This window comes from Sphaeroforma arctica, assembly GCF_001186125.1.
Source record: "Sphaeroforma arctica JP610 unplaced genomic scaffold supercont1.166, whole genome shotgun sequence".
Taxonomy (NCBI): Eukaryota; class Ichthyosporea; order Ichthyophonida; genus Sphaeroforma; species Sphaeroforma arctica.
Window position 1 is genome coordinate 111,035 of NW_014040392.1, and position 2,426 is coordinate 113,460.

General features: G+C 41.0%; 1 protein-coding gene across 1 annotated transcript in view; it reads right to left on the reverse strand.

Annotated features, from left to right (window-relative positions):
- Positions 1-1,006: 1,006 nt before the first annotated feature.
- Positions 1,007-2,426, reverse strand: part of SARC_03312 (hypothetical protein) — a gene marked incomplete at its 3' end in the record, with an annotated part of 3,661 nt that continues 2,241 nt past the window's right edge. Inside the window, exon 5 of the mRNA XM_014302906.1 lies at positions 1,007-2,103. Coding sequence (XP_014158381.1) covers positions 1,007-2,103 — 1,097 coding nt within the window. The remainder of the gene's footprint in view (positions 2,104-2,426) is intronic.

The window sequence follows — 2,426 nt, forward strand, 5'->3', positions numbered from 1 at the left end:
TGAATCTATGTATCTATGAACGCATCTAATTATATTTTGTTGTGTATATATATATGTATGTATGTATGTAGGTATGCATCTAATTATATTTTGTTGTGTATGTATGTATGCATGTATGTATATATTTATGTATCTAATTCTATTTTGTTGTGTATGTATGTATGTATGTATGCATCTAATTTTATTTTGTTGTGTATGTATGTATGGATCTATATGCATTTCAAGATACATCTTTGTCGCTGTTTATCTATCGAAAGAGACACTGGTATTGTTTTCATACATTTTGATTACTGCGTCAACATGTGTCAAATAGATAGTACGTTCATCTCTACGTACAGTAGTGAAAAGGGTCTCGTTTTCCGAATTGAAATTCTGCTTCTTATTACATCTGAGCATTTACATAGGTTTTGATCCATGTATCTAGAATCAAGCGGGCATATATAAATACCAGAAGTTGAATATGATTAAAAAGTACGTACGTCTGTTGGCTCGATTACAGATCAGAACCGTGTCCTAGTAGCATGCCGAGATCTCAGGGGCCTTCGTTTAGTCTTTGAGCAAGGTCGAATAAATGGAAAACACAATGCGCAATAGTAATGCACTGTTACATAGTTTCTTGAAAGTGCTTTTACATAGCTTCTTATATTTATGTTAATTCACAAGGAAATATCAAAATCGTGTCAATTAGGTATGCGCATCCCATTGTCATCTTATGTATCCGCAGAAACTTTAAATTGGGTCATTTTATTTGGACCCTTGAATTACCGTATTTATCCGACCATGACCTAAGTTCAGTTGCGCCATGTACTGACACACATACATATATATATATATATATATACTTATATATTTATATATATGTATTTATATATATACATATATATATGTATATATATATATATACATATATATATGTCACGCCTACATCACACCCCAGCACATAGATAATTGGGCGCAAGTATGGGGCGGGGTAGTATCCGGCAGCAGAAGTATAATACCTGGTGACCTATTTCTTCGTCAAAATCTGTGCATCCGATGTTACTACCGAATCGGTACAATCAACCATGTGCACACTGGTCTCTGGTAGCTGTTGCTGGATGCCTTTCTTCTCCGACTTGCTATCAGGCGCCACTGTCATCACACTCTCTTCAACCGGTGTTGGGACCATCTTACCCCACGTCAAGACCGCCATAATCGACGCTCTGGCCTCGTATATGGGCAGGAACACTAAGGCAACGGTTGCTACGCAACCCCACAGAATACTGAGTATCACCCAGAATTGGAAGTACGACTTGGAGAACACGCCCGCGGGGATGGTCAGCACGGGCCATAGGATTACTAGTACCAGGGTCAAGCCAATGCCAAGGTACCAGATTAGCTTGGACACGCGTCTCAACTCGGCATCCTCCTCTTCCGTGTAAAGCGTGCCTTGGACATCTCGCTCGATCAAGGGGATCTTCATGGTGGTGTTTTCCCAGTCACACGGTGGCTCTTTCGACAGTAGAGACACGGTGGTGCAGATAGCCCCTGAACCCAGGATAGCCACTAGATTTGCAGCCATGATGACATAGTTGTCGCCCAGAGTGTCTACGGTGATCTCACCAAACTCCACCAACGCATACGACAGCCATGTGACGATAGCGGCGAATTGACCGATGAGGGCGCCGCTGATAGCTCCCTTGGCCGTACATCCGGCCCAAGTGATACTGTAGGCGACAGGAAATACTGCGCTGCCGATCATCACGCCCATTGCCAGATATAGCCAACCCAGACTGATACCGATGTGGTTGAGGGCAATACCGAACCCACCCATAGCCAAACCAAACACCAGGATAACCACCCGGCTCACCTTGATAATCTGCTCTCCGGTGCAATTGGGGTTGATGTAGGTACGGTATATGTCATACGCGACTACTGATGACACGCCGATGAGCTCAGCGGAACCTGTACTTGTGACAGCCATGAACAGCATGACTAGGATCAATGCACTGCCACCTGTACCCATTAGATGCTGAGCTGTGGCTGGGGGCACGAGGCCGGCCTGTGCTTCCGCCAAGGTCAAAGGCAAAGATAGACTCACATTGGCGAGACCGAGTGTCGTAGCTGTAGGAGAAGGGGTCGTAATTCAGCCACTGCTCCATTGAAATGTGATTATATATACATGTATAAGAGCTGCAATTCATCAGAGTATTCATATTCATGTAATCTATAGTGTATTACATGCAAATATGTGAGTATGTGTATTTGTGTATGTTTGTGAATGTATGTAATATGTACAGTTGTATTTATATATGTACGTACATGTATAGATGTACGTATGTATATGTATATACGTATAATATATATATTTATATTTATATATATACGTATAATATATATATATATTTATATATAGCTATCTATAAGTATATTATATATATATATAT